The sequence below is a fragment of the Chionomys nivalis genome, chromosome 12 (assembly GCF_950005125.1).
Source record: "Chionomys nivalis chromosome 12, mChiNiv1.1, whole genome shotgun sequence".
Lineage (NCBI taxonomy): Eukaryota > Metazoa > Chordata > Mammalia > Rodentia > Cricetidae > Chionomys > Chionomys nivalis.
Window position 1 is genome coordinate 39,137,684 of NC_080097.1, and position 17,188 is coordinate 39,154,871.

The 17,188-nt window shown below is 46.9% G+C and overlaps 1 protein-coding gene across 5 annotated transcripts in view; it reads left to right on the forward strand.

The window, feature by feature from the left end:
* The first annotated feature begins 6,060 nt into the window (after window positions 1-6,060).
* Lrch1 (leucine rich repeats and calponin homology domain containing 1) overlaps window positions 6,061-17,188 on the forward strand; it is a 184,898-nt gene continuing 173,770 nt past the window's right edge. For all 5 annotated transcript variants that reach the window (XM_057785984.1, XM_057785987.1, XM_057785982.1 and 2 more), the window contains exon 1: window positions 6,061-6,511. In XM_057785984.1, the coding sequence (XP_057641967.1) occupies window positions 6,250-6,511 (262 nt within the window). In that variant the 5' untranslated portion in view covers window positions 6,061-6,249. The remainder of the gene's footprint in view (window positions 6,512-17,188) is intronic.

Sequence of the window (17,188 nt, forward strand, 5' to 3'; positions counted from 1 at the left end):
CCTTTGAGGAACACAAACCAACGCCTTAGTAGATGCAGATGATCTTAAACTTGAGAAGCTTTGGACTGCTTTTAGCATCTACCTGAGACATAGGCTGCAGTGATACACTAGCCTAGTAACATCTGCCACACAGAGCATGGACTGGGATGAAGTTCTGATGGCGGGACTGGGGTTTGCCCTAGTCTATGGGTTCTCATAGTATGAACTTGCAGAGAAGTCTTGCAAGCAGAGATTCATTTTTATGAAGCGTATGTGAAGAAAATGTCCTAGGAACCACCTTTCCTTCTTGCATGTTCAAGGCTCATCGTAAACTCACTTCTTAAGGTTTTGGTTTGTTTGCTAGAGACAGGGTCTTGTGTAGCCTTGGTTGGCCTTCAACTCATAATACAGCTGAGACTAACTTGGGAACTCCTGATCCTTCTGTCTTCATCTCCCAGACACTGGGATTACAAGCAGTGCTGTTTGTTTGCTTACTTGCTTTGTAATACTGGGAGTTGAAGCCAGGGCCTCCCACGTGGGTAAGTGCTCTGCCACCGAGCTGTCTCCTCAACTCTCCACCCTTGTTATTTTTAGCAATAATACTCTTTATGAATAATGTCTGCCAGCAGCCTAAAGAGCTACAGCCACAGAACAGACACCGAGGAATGCTGCTTTAGTGTATCCATCTCTGCAGGTTCAGCTCCCTATAGTCAAACTGCCAGTTCACCTAAATAGTATATTGCACTCATCATATTACAAAACAATAACACAGTAAACCCATATTATATGATATGCTACAACGATTAGGTAAAGCATATAAGTAAATCAATTATGTGTACACTATTGCCAAATGTTAATCCATTAACTAACATTTATATTTGCATACTTAAAAAGCTAGGTACAAGTGAGGTATGGTGGCACCCATCTGCAACCCCAACATTCAGGAAGCTGAGACAGTCAGGGAGAATTGCAAGTTTGAGGCCATCCTGGACTTGTACGGTGAGTTCCAGCCAACCTGAGATACGATGGGACATTGTCTCAATAAAACTAAGTAATTAAAAATAAAAAGCGAAGTGGTTTTTTTGTTTTGTTTTGTTTTTTGTTTTTTTTATTTTTTATTTATTTATTTATTTGCAAGCCCAGCATGGTGAGGCATATCTGTAATCCTGGCATTTGGAAAATACATTCTAGGCCAGTCTGGGTCAAATAAGACTGATTAAAAAGAAAATTTCAAAAATCTCTCTTTAAGATCAAGACCTCTTATTTGTTGCCTTCTTGTCAGATCTCCATCCATCCATCCATCCATCATCCATCCATCCATCCATCCATCATCCATCCATCATCCATCCATCCATCCATTCATCCATCCATCATCCATCCACCCATCCATCCATCATCCACCATCCATGCTCTGAGGATGAACCCAGGGCCCCACACATGCCAGGCAAGTGCTCTACCCCTGTCCTTCTTCCCCCAACCCCCAGTGACTTTCTCCGGCTACATTACAACTAACCTCTCATAAGAACCAAAGGGTCAGCTGTTTCTTACCTGACATCTTTCTACTACAAAGTTTTCTTTTTCTTTCCTTTTTGAGATAGAGTATCACTGAGAAACCCTGGCTAACTTGCTTACTAGAGCAGCTTGGGCCAGATTAACTGTGATTTTCTTGTCTCTTCTTCCCCCAATGGTGACGCATGTCCAGCTTCCAAATTTTACACAAAGAAATCTCAAGCTTATTATTTCAAAGATATTCTTTTCATTATAATCATTGTCTTATCTTGGAGTAGTTCAAAGTATATTTTCTGCATTTCTTTCAAAATGCTCCCAGCTCTTCAAGTTCTCGGTCAGAATGCTGCTTCTGCTATACAATTGATTATAACATTTCATATATAATTTTTTAATTAATAATTTCTGAATTAAAAAATTAACTGAGGAAATGACTATTCATAGATATTCACTGAAGAGCAGGAGAATAAGGTTTATTGTAGATATGAGGAAACACACAAGAAGAGGCATCTGGAAGGGTCCAGACTGAGCCCAGCAATAAGAGGAGAAAGAGGGCTGGGAGAGTGGGAGAGGAAGAAGAGAGAGAGGGGAGATGGCAGAAATGAGCCAGGAGACCAAGAAACCACTGCATAGACAAGATGGCTGGGTTATATAGAGAAGAGAAGCTGGGGCAAGGGGCCCAGCCCAGTCCCTGGGTAGAGGATGGGATAAGCCAGCCTGGATATTCCTGTAATGAGTAGTGGCTGAGAATCTGGTGGTCAGTGTCCACTTTGATATGTTAAATAGGTACCTCAGTTAGCCATTTGTCTGAGAGCTAACAGTTTCTTAAAAAGCACACAAATTGATATTAGTCATGAGTTCAAGTATATTTATGAAAACAGAAGACTGAGGGATAGGTGTTTCACCAGGCAGGATCTTCACTGTCGTTCTGAGAGTGGTTCCCGGAGACGGTTTCTTTGAAAATCTTCGGCCAGTAGTCCAGATTCTGTAGTTTATCCTCTTTCCTTTTTCTTTTTTTCCTTTCCTTTCCTTTTTTTTAATTTTAATTTTTATTTTAGCAGGCTTTTGCTATGTAGTTCTTATGTAGTTTTGGCTACTCACTGTACAGATCAGGCTGGCCTCAAACGCACAGAGATCCACCTGCCTTTGTCTCCTGAGTGCTGAGATTACTTCATCCGTGTCCTCTTTTCCATAGTGGTAAACTACAGCGGGGCCTGATGAGGTGAGTGTCATCAAGTGGCATCAGTTGATGCCGCTATGGAAAAGAGGACACGGACGAAGTCTCCCTGGGGTAGGAGCTGGCACTCTTGTTCAGTCTGGAAGAGAATAAGGAGACAGAGCAGAGCTAGATAGAGGAGGAGCAAGTGCCTATGACAGGGCTAAGGGTTTCCACGCAAGATTTGGGACAGAGAGAGAGAAAGAAGTTGAGTGTCGGTTACGGTCAGCCGTGAAACATTTAAAGATCTAAGGTAGGTAGCATCTTCTCAGGCTTAAGGTAATTTCCAGAATGAGAAAGCCCAGCAAACAGAAGCGTGGTGGCAGCCAAGAGCCAAACAAAGCAGGCTACGCGGGCATTGTATCAGCTTGCAGTTGTGGGCAAAGCTGGAGACAAGGCCTGAAGGGGGGCAACTAGAGATGTGACTAACTTCCTTTTAGGGGAGCCGAGAGGCTGGGGATCTAGCTTGGTGGAGTGCTTGCCTAGGAAGCAGGAAGCCCTGGGCTAGCTCTCAGGCGCCTCATAAAGCAGATGTGGTAGGGTACACCCATAACCCCAACACTTGGGCGAGATAGAGAGGATCGGGGGTGACTTCAAAGCATGCTGGGGATACAGAATGAGAGAGCCTCAGAGAGTAGTTCTTGGCCTTTTGGATTGCATAAGCGAGTAACATGAGGAGAACTGTGAGCTCATGTCGGCAGTCTACTTCTGTTTTGTTTTGTTGTTTTTTGTTTTTTTTCAAAAAGGGATATTCACATTATAAGTAATTATCACTGTTTTTTTTTCTTCCAGAAAAATGTAGGAAAGGCACAGTCTCAAGACTATACATAATTCTTAAGATTCAGTACATCTAATTTTATATAAAAAAATTACCAAACTTGTTGTAATTTTTCTCATTTTATTAGCGTCATTTTGTCACTCACTGAGTCATAGACTAGTGTTCTGGAACACTGGGAAAGTGTCCGAAACATGTCCAAGAGAGTAACATTTCAACTCTTCGGAGAAATCCCTGTTGATCATTTTAGCTGTGCTGCAGACCTCCAAAGATCTCAGTCAGACATGATTTATTGACTCATCCAGGCGCTGGAAGAAAACAAAAGGCCCAATTCCTGCTCTTGAAAGCTAATGAATAGAACATGTGCTGATCACTTACAGATATTTACTGACAAATATTTACAGACATATTACAGAGAGAAGACTTCAGTGCTAAGGGTATGTGACGGGAGTGGCCAGAAAAGGGCGGTGTTCACCAGGGACTATACTTTTTTTTTTTTATTTTTAGAAAAGAAGAAACAAAGGCAGAGAGGTTAGAGAACACCGAAGTAAATCAATGTAAATAAGGCTGACCTTGGGGTCAAATGCCTGTTCTTATTTGATTGTGGTCTCCACATGTTTCTGATTGAATTTTCCATCGGGACAGAGATGACAGGACTCGTCGTCCATGGGTGGCTGGATCTGGCATCAGGCTTCCTTTTGTCCTATTACCTTCGGGCAGAGGGAATCAGGAAGCACAGACTGACTTTGGGTTTCCACCCGGAGAGGATTCTTGGTGATTTTCAATAGACAACATATTATAAATAAAGTGTGTAGGACCTTCCCGTGGATAACGAGCCCTGAAGATGCTGCAGTCCTTTGGTCCCCCACATACCTTAAGTTCTCTCTAGATCCCCTGTAATACCTAATTCACTGTATGATAGTTCCCCATAGTATGCTGTTTCAGGAAGGATGGGGGGGGGAATCTATACATGTTTGATAGACTTTTTTTTTAATGAATGTTTTTAGTTCATGGTTAGTTAAATAATGAGGGAGATGCAGGACTGGGGGATGCCACATTTGGGAATAGGGAGGGTCTGATGTTTACTATAGACAGTTCATAGAAGCCGAAGGGAAAACCATGAAACAGCAGAACCCGAGTATGAACTCAGGATGCTCTGTGTGCTCTAGAACATTTCTGTGAGTCTGTTTACCAAGCAAGACTGAATGAAATTCAAATGCTTCTACACCACAAAGGAAGCAACAGAGAGAAGAGACAGCCCACAGAACAGTGAAGAAACTAAGCTTGATGGCTTTGAGCGACTGCAGGGAGAGGAGCCAGAGACAGGAGGATAGCGAGCGCACCAGTAGGTGGCGCCTGTTTCTTCCGGCAAAAAGTCTGATTTACTCTCAGCGTGGAATCTCAGGAATTAAGGGTAGTCCTTTAGTGAAGTCCATGCAAGTGACAGAGATCATGTCATACTTTTAGTGCTGAGCCGATGACGTCACTAATTCCACGCTGCTGCCTAGACTATCACAGGTCGCATTACTGTATGTATGATGAAGTTGTGTCACGTTCACAAGTCGCCCCAGCCTCATTTCCCCAAGCCAAGTCACCCCACAGAGACTGCCAAGCCTTGGGTGCAGTCCCAGGAAATTGGCTCTCAAGGTGTGGGGAGGGAGCGGGGCATTATCAGTCCTTCAGCTGGGTGGCCTTTAGGTGACACAGGTCCTCTGGCCCTTCCACGTGGGGGCAAACCCTGGCTCGGTGCCCACTGTAGGTCACCCATGGCAGAACATTTGTTAGCAGACCTGTCAGTTCCTGTGTCCCATATGGACAAGGAGAAGGTGTGCATTGAAAATCTCATAGCATCTAGGCTTAGGTTTAAGATGTGACCTTTTGGCGTATTAGGTCTTTGGCTTTCTAACTCTTGGCGTACCACTATGTTATTTGGGGCTCAGTGTTCTCCCTCATATGACAAAACAATGTATTTTATCGTAAAACTCATCCTTTCTCAAAGTCCTGCCTTTAGATTTGTCTATTTGCACTTAAGTCTGGTCCCCCTGGTCTGCAGTAAAGGTTCAAAACTTAGTGACTGTGGGCTGCGAGTTCAAATTCCCTCCCACTTTTGTAGGGGTGATCGCGGCTCGTTTCTTAACTTCCTCTGTCAATTGAAGGAAGCAATTTTTACATTCACAGACTTCCTGGATTCAGAGAATTTGTGTGGTAAGTACCTAAATGCCAGGGGGCGACAGTGAGGGTAAACCCACAGTGTAAAAACTGCCCTGTGGGGGGAACTCTGGGTCAATCATCCTGAATTACTCTTTCTCCCTGTCACCTTATATTTCAAATCGCATCTCTCGCCTCGCCCCAGTTTTCCCAAATGGCTTAAAAAAAACAAAAACAAACAAACAAAAAAAAACCCCTGAGTCGCACACGTAAACCCGAAGGGGCCGGAGTGAAAGTCCCCAGGAACGCGCATCCAGTTCCAGCCAGCGTCGGGGGAGGAGCGCGCAGAAGCTGCGGAGGAGGGGCGGCGGGCGGGGGCGCGGGCAAGGGCGCGGGCGCGAGCTCGAGCAGACACTTGCGCGCGCGCCGCCGCCGCCGCTGCCGCCGCCGCAGTCCTCGGCTTCCCCGGCTGGAAACCTTTGCAATTGAGCCGCTGCTTCTAGGTCTGCGCCGCCCGTCGCCCCTCCCGCCATCCCGGGGCTTGCGAGAGAGCGCAACGGGGACTCAGGGCTGCGGGGAAAACCTGTGACCCCCGCGCAAGAGCGGGGCGGGGGACCGGGAGAAGATGGCGACGCCGGGAAGCGAACCCCAAGCTTTCACGCCCGCCCTCTCGGTAACCGCCCTGCACCCGCATCTCCACCAGCACCACCAGCACCACGGAGGCACTGGAGGAGGCGCGGGCTTCAACCTGCCCTTGAACCGTGGGCTGGAGCGCGCGCTGGAAGAGGCGGCCAATTCTGGGGGCTTGAACCTGAGCGCAAGGAAGCTGAAGGAGTTTCCCCGGACGGCAGCCCCGGGGCACGACCTCTCGGATACGGTTCAGGCAGGTGAGACGGGGCCGGGGGCTGGCCACGCGTGTGCGGGACTGTCGCACCGTCCCGCCGGGCCCAAGTGTTGCTGCTAGGCTGGCTTGGCAAGAGCGGTTCAGTAACGTGCGCGATGATTGCAGCGGGCACAGTGGCCCGTCTGGCCCGTCGACCCGTGACCCTGGTGCAGGAGCGCAGGGATGCGCCCACGAGCTGTGTCTGGCGCGCGGGAAGTGGGAGATAGCAGGCGACCGCGAGCTAGTCCGGAACATGAAGCAGGTCATCGACCTCTCCATGAAGCATTCTGTGTCCCGGTGGGTGGGGAAGCCCAGACAAAGGTGGCCGGCCCTCGGTCAGCCCCGTCCTTTCCGCGCGGTGTCTTGGCCCCGGCCACGGCGCCGCGCGACCGTGGATTGCTGCAGCCGGAGAGGCGGTGCCAGCCTTGCTTCTGCGCCTGTGCGAGCAGAGCCTGGTGTCTGGCTCTCTCGCCCACACATTTCGGTTCCCTCCACCGGGACTCCCCGGTTCTCACTAACCCGGCCTTTGCGGGGGCCCTGCAAGGGAAGCGTGGCTTAGTAAATGAAAAGTAATTAAAGTGAGCCTGTTCGCCAGTGTGAGCCCGGCAAGTTGTAACTCGCGCCAAAGAGCAGCCGGCTTCATCAAGTTGTGTCATGTGTTGACATATTTCGGAGATGTCTGCTTTCCCTTTGGTAGTCGGAGTTGTGGGAGCGGATCCATAAACAGGAAGGAGGGTGGTGGAAGAGGGTTGGGGCCTTGGGATCCGTGCAGATCTGACTTGGTTTCCGACCATCCGGTTCCGTTCTCTGCGGGACAGTTTGTACCCCTGCGAGCGTCTAGCGTTTCTTGGGGCAGTGGGTGCCCCATTTTTGAGCCATTGCTTAGACCTCACGACTGTCTTTGCGTCTTCCGAAGTGCATCAGGTCTCTAGGGTTCTGAATTCTTGACTCTCCTTTCAGGATCTTTCAGCTTCCTCTTATAAAGGAAGACTAGGGGGCGGGGCCGGGGGGCCGGGAGGCCAGCTGCGCTTTTCGGAGGCTAGGTTTCTCGTTAATGCCATAAACATTTATCAGAAGGCCTACTGAAGATTTAGATGGAGTTCTGAGTTCATTGGAGGCCAGAAGCACTCCTCTGGGGTCATTAAACAGTGATATTTGGACTTTAGGATTGTCAGGAATGGGCAAGCAGAGGGGAAATTCCAGAACTTAGTTCTCAACAGCTGGAGAGACTCTTGATAGGACCTCATAGTTACAGCTTCTCAAGTAGAAGTTATTCTTAGGAGTCGCCTGAATCATTAGCCTTAAAAAAATGGTTGTGTACTGCAGAAAGTGGAGCCAGCAGGACCAGTATCAACACATGTTTGTGCAGCTCCGTTGCAGGCTGAGAGTTGTTCCGACGCTTCAGTATTGCTGATGCTTCCTCCTGAAGTGGGGGTAAAGTTGCCGTATAAGCTGTGTTTGCATTTCTTTGAGAATACCAGTGCAAAAGTCTGGGGGGGGGTACATCTTTCAGTTACAGTTTCTATGGGTGGTCAGTGCTTATAAAGGGTCCTCTCTGGTTTCTTCTGGTTCTGTACGGCCTGGGGTTTGCAGGTGTTTAATTAGGAGCTTCACATATACTTAATGCCCCTGAGAGTCCCAACTAGTTAAAATTAAGAGGCTTCATGTTAATTCTGCAGCCTAAAACACTATTCTCTCAGGGACAGAAGAGGCAGAAAGAGTGGCAGCTAAGTTTGCAGGCACTTGAGGCAATATAACGAAGAAAAAAAATAGTAGCGAAGAGTCAGTTGTAAAATTTAATACTCACACGTGTTAAGGATTACTTTCTTTGACTCAGGTCAAATGCTGAGTGCAAACACACATATTCTCTGTTCTCTAGAAATGCTTAGATTAGATTTGGGGGCTCCACCTGTGATCCCAGTATCTGCAGGTCAGTCTGGACTTAACAGTGAATTCCAGGCCTGCCTGGGTTACAGGGTGAGGCCCTTGACTCATTCCTCATGCCTCCACGCCCCCACACCCCCCAAAGAATATATTTAATTGAACATTATTCATGTGAGAGCAGCAAAGCAAAATAAAGACATTCATTCCGTGGGTGGTGTTGACATTTCCTACACATAAGGGGTTCAGCGAGTTGATGAACGTTTGGCAATAATAGGTTCCATGCAGCTAGTGGTTTCTCCTGGGCTCAAGCTGACTATCTAAGATTGGCATATGAGGATCTTTAAAACCTTTTCATACATTTTCCTTGGTAGTGGGAAGTAGAGAAAGCCGCTCTCTCCCTGTTAAGTTAATGTGTCCTAGGCCATTTGGTTTGTGTCCTGTAAAATGTAGCTTTTCCAGCAGCCGCCTCTGCAGGCAGGACTGCATGCTTGGGCGATACAGTCCTGAGTAGAGAGATGCAGACTCGGAGACCAGAGACCCTGAACTGCACAGGAGAAGTCTAGGCCCTTGTCACCTGAATGCACGCACCTCACTAACACGAACAAAACAAAGACAAACAAAAGCCCCTCTTGCTCTCACTTTGACTCTGCTCATTTACTTGAATTTCACTCAAAATGAGATTTGTTGTGCGATGGCAGGAAGTCTTTCGGGGTTTAGCAAGAAGGGGGATGGGGACAGTGGCACAGGTATTGCTGTCCTGCCCAGTTCAGAACTGGCGTGGGCATGGTACCTACGTGGTGAACTGTGAAATACTTGGTATCAGGAGCACATGAAGTCTCATTTCGAGGTGGAGAGATTGACCTGGAGAGAAACCAGGTAACATTGCTCAGGCCCCTACCCCTTCTGAGACATGGACCAGTGATTTGAATCCAGATGTCTCCTCCCTAGTATTTGTGTTCTGAGGGCTCCTGTTAGGCAGAGGTTCACAGAGGATAGGGCTAGAGTTTGCCAGGCTCCCTGGAGGTTCACTCCATAAACGTTCATCCCTTCTCTCATTCCTATGAAGTTTCCACTCTGGTTTGAGGAAGGGATTGGGAGATAAAGAAAACAAAACAAAAAAATGGTTTATCTTGCAAGATGAGTAAGAGGGGTTTTTGGATGCGTGCAATGTCTTTGTTTTCTAAACACACAGGCTGATTCGCATGGGCTGGAGGTTGCTCATGACAAGAGCACATAATAAGCGGTCACAAGTATAAACTGAAGCACAGAATTGGACCTCATAAGAAGCCCATGTCAGCGAAGCACCCCCATTCCTTCTAGTGTTGGTTCATCAAATAATATCAGTTCAGATGGATAAAAGTTTGCGTTTATGACTGACATAAAGTGGATTGAAAAGAAAAGAAATTTAAAAGTGACTGGCTGCCTGAGCCTCTAGGAAGTAAAAAGAAAACCCTCCCTCACACAAGACTTTGGAAACACTCCTTGAAAACTGGTATTGTTTAGCCAGGCCTGGTGGCACGTGCCTGTAATCCTAGCACTTGAGGGGTGGAGGAAGATTAGGAATTTAGGGTCATCCATTGATGCATAGTTTGGGCTACATAAGACCATACCTTGAAAGAATGAAAAGGTTGCTATATTGTGACTGAGTGGCAGAGTTCATCATTGTCGATGTCTTACTTACCAAGATCAAATGAGAAATGAAGAGCTGGTCTGTCTAGCCATGTGGCAAATACTCACAAAGGCTGGGGCTGATGGAACTGGCCTGCCATCCCAGCTACTCAGACTGAGCCAGGCGGATCACAGTTTCTGCTGGTCCAGTTTGCCTGGACTACAAGGTGGGTTCAAGGCCAGCCCCAGGAACTTAGTAAGAACTTGTCTCAAAACTGAAAGTTCAAAGGGCTTGGGCTTTCACTGGGTGGAAGAGTCCTGTGGGCACGTGTGAGATACTAGGCTGAATGGTTCAGGACCTGGAATGTTCTAGGCAAGTGCTCTGGCGTTGTACTACTCCCAACCTCGGCCCCCCACTGCCCCGAATGTGTAATTTTGAGTGGGGAGTGGAGTTGTGAAGTGTAAGGTGTGAAAAGCGAGGTAGGAGTTACAGGAAACCACACAGGCGAAGTGAGTGTCCAGATAGCACCAGGCACTATGTGCAGCCTTCAGACATTAGGGAAGGGTTCTGCAGCAGAGGTAGGATGCCCTTCAGGGTGTGCAGGATGGATGTGGGTGGACGTGCCTGCCCATGAACATCCTGTGGTTGGAAAGAGGAATCTAGGATGGGGAGGAGAACCTGTCATTAACGGAAGAGAGGGTGTTTAGGCCTGTCCTCTGGTCCATCCCCTCTCACCCCACTCCTGCCTGACAGTGGGAGTCAGCCCATGGAGTTTTTATGTGGTGTTGTTTGAGGACTCTGGGAAACTGCTGAGGCCTGGGATTTGTCAGCTGGTGGGACTGTCATTTGCCCTTGTCTGACCCTAGCTAGCTCTCTTCAGTGTCTGAGGAGTCAAGACCTGGGGGCAGGCTTATCTGCTACAGGCTGACTTCCTCTACCCCACACCCATCCTGTAGGCACAGAGTCCTTGGATATGAGCATATTTTAGCCATTGGAATCCCTACAGAGCTTGAAATGAAATCTGGTTTTGATATCATATCATGCTGTGTTCCATAATTTTGGTCATGAAGATTTTTCAGTGTTAAATATAGCGAAGCCTTTGAAATTACATTTTCTTTTTCTTTCAAGCGTGCGCCACCAGGCCTTTCTCTTAAAACTTGTGTTCTTTTTTTTTTTTTTACTTGTGTTCTTAAGATGGGTATGGTGGGGCACCCTTTTAATCCCAGCACTCAGGAGGCAGAGGCAGGTGGATCTCTGTGAGTTTGAGGCCAGCCTGGTCTACAAAGTGAGTTCTGCGGCAGCCAGGACTGTTACACAGAGAAACCCTGTCTTGAAAACATCAGCAATAAAAACAAACAAACAAAAACACTTGTATTTTTTCATGAATATATCTAGTTATAGATTTTTTTTCTGCTGTTGAATTGATTTACTGCTTATTGATGACACTTGACAATTTTTTATTTTTATTAATTTTTAGAGAAATTTTTACATGTATATAATATATTTAGATCATGTTCACCCCATTGCTTTCTCCTTTGCTCTGGCCGAACCCCTCCTTGCCAATGAGTTCCCCTTCTCTTTCCATGACTTTGTGTGTGTGATTTTCCTGAATTTAATTAGGGTTGATTGGCTGGTGGCGTAGCGACTGTTAAATTGTCCGTGCTCTGTTCACCGTTCCCCTGTGCTTATGTGGAATTTTTGTTCGTTGTTTGTATACCAATCCATTCCGGAACCACTGGAGGTGCCCCTTCCCTTCCTGTTCACATTTTCTTCTGCTGCTGATTAATTCCTTCTCTGCCAGGGCACAGAGGACTTCTGCTCCTAAAGCTTTTAATGCACTGTGATTCAGTATGCACGGGGGATGTGAATCACGTCCAGATGTGCTTGTCTCTGTAGTGCAGCGCGGCCCAAAGGTCTCTACCAACATGCGTGTTGTTAGACTGCTTTATTGAAGAGCTGGTAGCATACACATGCTTCTGAAATAGTAACGTACAAGTATAGGCCAAGACACCATTCATCATCAAAGAATAGCCCACAGCTGTTAATCTTGGTCTTTGAACTGAGTCTGTTAGAGGTTTCGTGAGTCCTGGTAACATCTTTAAGTTCTGCTGGTTCATGATAGGCCCAAATTTGCCTCCCATCCAACCATTGACAACTTTTTATTTCAGATGTTGACGAGGAATATTTCTGAGTTACTGGAGCGAGGCAGCCCTTTCTACTGTATTGGTTAGTGACTCTGTGCCGTCAGTATTTAAAGGCCAGATAGATAGCTCTTGGAGTCAGTTCCTATCTTTGCTGAGACTCCTCTGCTGTGCTCATCTTCCTCATTGCTTGATCAAACCGAAATCTCCCCCCTTTTAAGTGCGCTTTTCTGTGCCCCCCTCCTGTGTTCCAATACATCGAGAGTCTTATATATAAAACCCCTGGATACTGAGCAGTGTTTACTTCCTGTTTCTGTCTCTGTTGTTGACTCCCTCCTGCTTTGGTGTTAACTGCAGTGGTCAAGTTATAAAGTTACAATGTATTATGAAATTGTTAATAGTTCATTGGTCTCACACACCTGCTATCAGGGGTTGAGGCCAGCTTGGCCTCTGGAACAAGGTCCTGTCTGAAAACAACAATACCAAAAACAATAGAAGTTTAAGTTCGTAGCCATAAAACCTAACTATATTCCCATAGCTGAGGCAACTATATTCCCATAGCTGAGGCAAGGTGGCACAGCTCTTGGGGAGCCCAGCTCCTTCCTGTCAGTTGTTCCTGTTGTGTTCCGTGAAAGCTGTTTGTGTGTGCGTGTATGTACACACGTGTGTTCCTGCGTATTTGACTATGTGCATGCATGTGCCAGAGATGGAGGATGTCCTGTTTCTTTTGTAGCTCTCCACCTTTTGAGAAAGGTCTCTACCTTAGTCTGAGCTCAGCCCCTGGCTGTAGGGATGTGCCTGTTTCTGACTCCCCCCCCCCCCCCCCCCCGGCCTCCGCAGGGCCGAAACGGGGGTGCTGGGGTTGCATGCCATGTACTTCACTGACAAAGCCTTCTCCCCAGCTCCAAAGTTTCTGTTTGTGCCGGAACTTTGCTATGATAGGTTTTTTGTATTTATAATTATTAAAAGCGATGAGAACAGAATAAAACAAACAATAACAGATTGCAAGAAAGAAAAGGGAAAAAAGAAGTTGGAATTCTAAGTTAGACTTAGTTTAGGAAAACTGGTCCTGTCAGAGTAGAAGGGAGCGTGAGGCATGCTTGTATTGTTTCCCTCTTCCATACACTGTAGGAAGAAATGATACATTTTAAACCATGAAGTAACTGAAAAGACCATGAGACTGTTTACCTGAGCAGAAAGGTGACGGGGAGAATTAGACTGGTCTTGCGTATTCTGGGATTGGAAAAGAAGGGAAATGTGTTTTATTTTTTATATGCCTTATGCATATAAATATTTTTCCTGCCTGTATATTTGTGTACCGTGTGTGTGCCTGGTGCCCATGGAGGTCAGTAAAGGGGGTCGGATCCCTTAGAACTATAGATAGAGATGGTTGTGGGACACCATGTGGAAATGAATCTAAGGCTTCTGCAAGAGCAAGCGTTCTTGACAACTGAGACAGGAGATGTATTTTTGATAAGAGTTCTGTGTGTTCACAGTTGCCTTGGTTGTATTCTCCTATACTGGCTAAATAAGGAGGGTATAGCCCCGGGGGTGGGGGATGGGCAAAGACAAAAGCAAATCAGAAGTTGTTTCCTCCCTCTCTTCCTCTGCCCCTCCCTTCCTCCCTCCCTTCCCTCTCTGTCTCTCCCTCTCCTCCCTCTCTCCTTCCCTTCCTTTGTTTCTTCCTTCCTTTCTCTCTTAAGACAGGGTCTCCCTGTGCAGCTTGGCCAGCCTTTAACTTTCCCTACAGCCTTGAACTTGATATGTGGTCCAGACTGGCCTTTCGTAGAGTTCCCCCTGCTTCTGCTTTCCAATGTTGGAATTGTTTTTCTTAATTATAAATAATTGCTTTGCAGTCAATATGATTTTGGCCGAGGCAGGTGACCTTGCTTGACATGAAGCCAGCAGACTGCATTTAGGTCATTTGGGAATAGGTGATGGATTGTGGGATCTTCCTTGAGGCTGGCTTTTCTCCCAGCTTTCCTTTGCTCCTTCTGCCGCATGGGCCTTAAAAAGAGCATGAGATGAGGATGTGAGCCTTCCAAGAACTCTGAAGTGTCCTCATCACTGGTCCTTTCCTGATCCTCTGGCTTCCCACGTGACCTCGATTTTCGACCACAGACCCCTGGGCACTGTGCATTTGCCACGTTACGTGCTCCACCGATACTCTTCCGTATTTTTGGTGTTTATGTGGTCTGGTGTTCCGTATTTTTTGGTGTTTGTGTGGTATGGTGTGCCATACAGCTTCTGTATGCCTGACCTGGTGCGGCAGTCCGGCTTAGTTTTGGTTTAACTCACTTATCTCTGTCGGCAACAGTGACAGTTCAAAGTTACACCATCAGCAGGAGACTGCCTTGCCTTTCTAGACTGTTTGCATGTTGCTTTTGCCTGTCATCAGCCATGCGTTCCCACTCCTCACTGCCCTGCGGAATTGTGCATGCGCAGTTCATATTCCATGCAGTCCATAAGCAAGCAGCCTCTGCCCCCTGCCGCCCTGCCAGCTTCTTCTTGAGAGTTCCTGTGTGGAATCATATGTTACTCCAAGGCGTATTTGTGTCATTTCCTCACGCATTTTGCACTTCATTATTTTCATCTTTGGGTATGGGAACCTTCCCTCACAGTGACTTTGTTTCCCTGGTTTTTTTTTTACCTGTGGTCAGCTGTTGTCCAGAAATATTAAATGGAGAATTCCAGAAATAAACAAGTTATACATTTTACATTGTGTGTTATTCTGAGTGGCATAATGAAATGAAGCTTCATTCTACTGCATCCTGGCCAGCATCTGGGTCACCTGGTTGCCTGATGTAGCTACGCTCTATATGACTTACTGAGTAGTCTTTTTGGTTATTTGGTCCTCTGATGTAGTATAGCAGTCTTGTGTTCCGGTTCCCGTCAAATAGTGTCACCCAGCATCTGTGAACCTTGCTCATCTTACGTTGTCCCATCGAATGGGCGCTGTGTCCTCTTTGGTTGAGTATGGTATAGCAGATATTACTTGTGTGAGTGTGCTTGTGAGTGAATGTGAGTGCATGTGTGTGTTTCTTGGGGGTAGAGACATACATGGCCTGAAGGGATGATTTTGGGGAGATGGTTCAGTTGGCAAAGTACTTGTGAGGACTCAAGTTTGATTCCTAGCTCCTATGCTGGAAAAAGCCAGGTAGGGTGGTGGTCTTAAGCCCAGCGCTGTGGCGACTGTAGTGGTGGGAGCGGCGGGCCGCTTCCCGCCACCCGGCTAGCTTTACCCGAAATAATTACATGGAAACTGTATTCTTTTAAACACTGCTTGGCCTGCTAGTTCTAGCCTCTTATTGGCTAACTCTCACGTCTTGATTAACCCATTTCTAATAATGTGTAAAGCACCACGAGGTTGTGGCTTACCGGAAAGGATCTTAACCTGTGTCCATCTTGGAGAGGAGAGCTATAGCATCTGGCTCACTTCCCTTCTTCCCATCATTTTGTTCTGTCCACTCCACCCACCTAAGGGCTGGCCTATCAAAGGCCAAGCAGTTTCTTTATTAATTAACCAATGAAAGCAACAGACAGATGACCTTCCTCCATCAGGTGACAAAGCCAGCTGGATCCCTAGTGCTCTCTGGCTGTCCAGGCTAGCCTGCTTGATGAGTTCTGGGCCAGAGACCATGTCTTAAAATAGGAATGGAGCAGAATAGTACCTGGGGATGTCCTCTGGCCTCTACATCTGCAAGCACACACGTACACATGTGCCTGCACACGTATGTATATACATACCCCATAAGAGAGGCCGCGTTTCTCGCAGTATTTTTATTTTATTAGTTATTGTTTCTTCATATGTGTTTTTGTTTTTAATTACATGTATTTGTGTGTGTGTTTATATGAGCATGTGCATTTGAGTGCAGGTACCCAAGAAGGCCAGTAGAAGGCACTGCTACAAGAGATTGTGAGCCCCATGTGGGAGCTGGAAACCAAGCTCAGGTCCCCTGTGAGAGTAACAAGTGCTCTTAGCTGCCGAGCAGTCCCTCTAGCTGCTATTAGCTACTGTTTTTTATGTCCTGCTTTGCCTATTTTGGAAATTACACTTCAGCATAGGCGTGTGTTGGCATGCATTCTGTATACAGAGTTGATTACCACTGTGTTTTCAACCACCTGTCTTGGACCGTTTCCCTCTCAGGAAAAGGGGAAGTGCACTGTTTTCTCCAGGTTTAAGTTTCTTCCTCCTTCCCTGGCTCATGAAAGTGGCTAGACGGGGGTTTTCCTGATTTTCCTGTGTGAGCCTTACAGGTCTGCCTCCAGAATAGTGAGCTAGACTCCAGTGCTCGTCTGACTTCTCTGCCCCTGGACTCTGCACTTTCCTCTGCTATCTCGGATACACCACGAGTTTGTCCTCTACTTGTGTATTGTCAGTTGGTCTGTCATTTCCCTGGTGCTAGCTTTAATGGACATCAGGTGACCTATAAGGAATTCTGGAAGAACTAGGCAAAATTTTTATGGAACCAAAGAGCAGATAAAGAAACTGGTAAATAAAACCTGGGTGAGCTGGCACATGCCAGGGATCTCAGCACTCAGGAGAGGCTGTGCCAGGAGGCTGTTATGTTTGAGCCTAGCTTGGGCTACACTGTACATTTCAGGTCAGCCTAAGCTACATAATGAGACCCTTTGGCGAGCACGAAATCAAACAGCAGACGCTTGTGGAGCTTTGGAGAAGAGAGAACCCTTATTCACATAGTGTTGGTGGGAATGTAAATTAGTGTAGCCACTATGGAAATCATTGTGGAGGTTCCTCAAAAAAACGAGAAATAGGGGGCTGGGGAGATGACTCAGTAGTTGAGAGCATGTACTGCTCTTGCAGAGGACCTGGGTTTGGTTCCCAACTTTCCATGGTGGCTCACAAGTGTCTGTAATTACAGCTCCAGGGTATCCAGGCCCTCTTTTAACCCCTGCAGGCACGTGATGCACTTACGTACACTGAGGCATAGCCACATACGTTTGCACTGTATAAATATAGTATCAACCCCCCCTCCCCCCGAAAGCCTTGAAATGGAGCTAGCGTGGATCTAGCTGTACCTGTCTC